Source organism: Haliaeetus leucocephalus, unplaced genomic scaffold, assembly GCF_000737465.1.
Source record: "Haliaeetus leucocephalus isolate CR32 unplaced genomic scaffold, Haliaeetus_leucocephalus-4.0 Scaffold364, whole genome shotgun sequence".
NCBI classification, from domain to species: domain Eukaryota; kingdom Metazoa; phylum Chordata; class Aves; order Accipitriformes; family Accipitridae; genus Haliaeetus; species Haliaeetus leucocephalus.
The window spans coordinates 4,391-4,712 of record NW_010972800.1 but is presented as its reverse complement, the minus strand read 5'-3'; the positions used below and the strand labels follow the sequence as shown (position 1 = coordinate 4,712).

The 322-nt window shown below is 70.2% G+C and overlaps 1 protein-coding gene across 1 annotated transcript in view; it reads right to left on the bottom strand.

Annotated features, from left to right (window-relative positions):
• The window catches only part of SPTBN2 (spectrin, beta, non-erythrocytic 2), a 22,218-nt gene that overhangs the window by 17,519 nt on the left and 4,377 nt on the right, over positions 1–322 (bottom strand). Inside the window, exon 6 of the mRNA XM_010573125.1 lies at positions 35–150. Within this exon, the coding sequence (XP_010571427.1) occupies positions 35–150 (116 nt within the window). The remainder of the gene's footprint in view (positions 1–34; positions 151–322) is intronic.

The following is a 322-nucleotide window of genomic DNA, read 5'->3' as shown; positions in this document are numbered from 1 at the left end:
GCAGCCCCCCCACTGCCCCCCAGCTCCTCCTCACCCTCAGGATCCAGCAGCGTGGTCAGACCGAGCTCGCGCTCGGCCAGGTTGAAGGCGCTTTGCAGGTTGTAGTGCGCGTTGCATCGCCGCAACGCGTCCATGTCCACCAGGTCCGGCCTGGGCAGCGGGAGAACCTCAGCTCCACAGCCCCTGCCCCACAGCTCGCCCCGCGCCCCACATCCCCATCCTGCACCCCGAGTGCTGCGCCCCACGTCCCGCATCCCGCATCTCGCATCCCCGCATCCCGCATCCCACACAGAAGTCACCGTGTGCCCCACGGCCCCTGCCC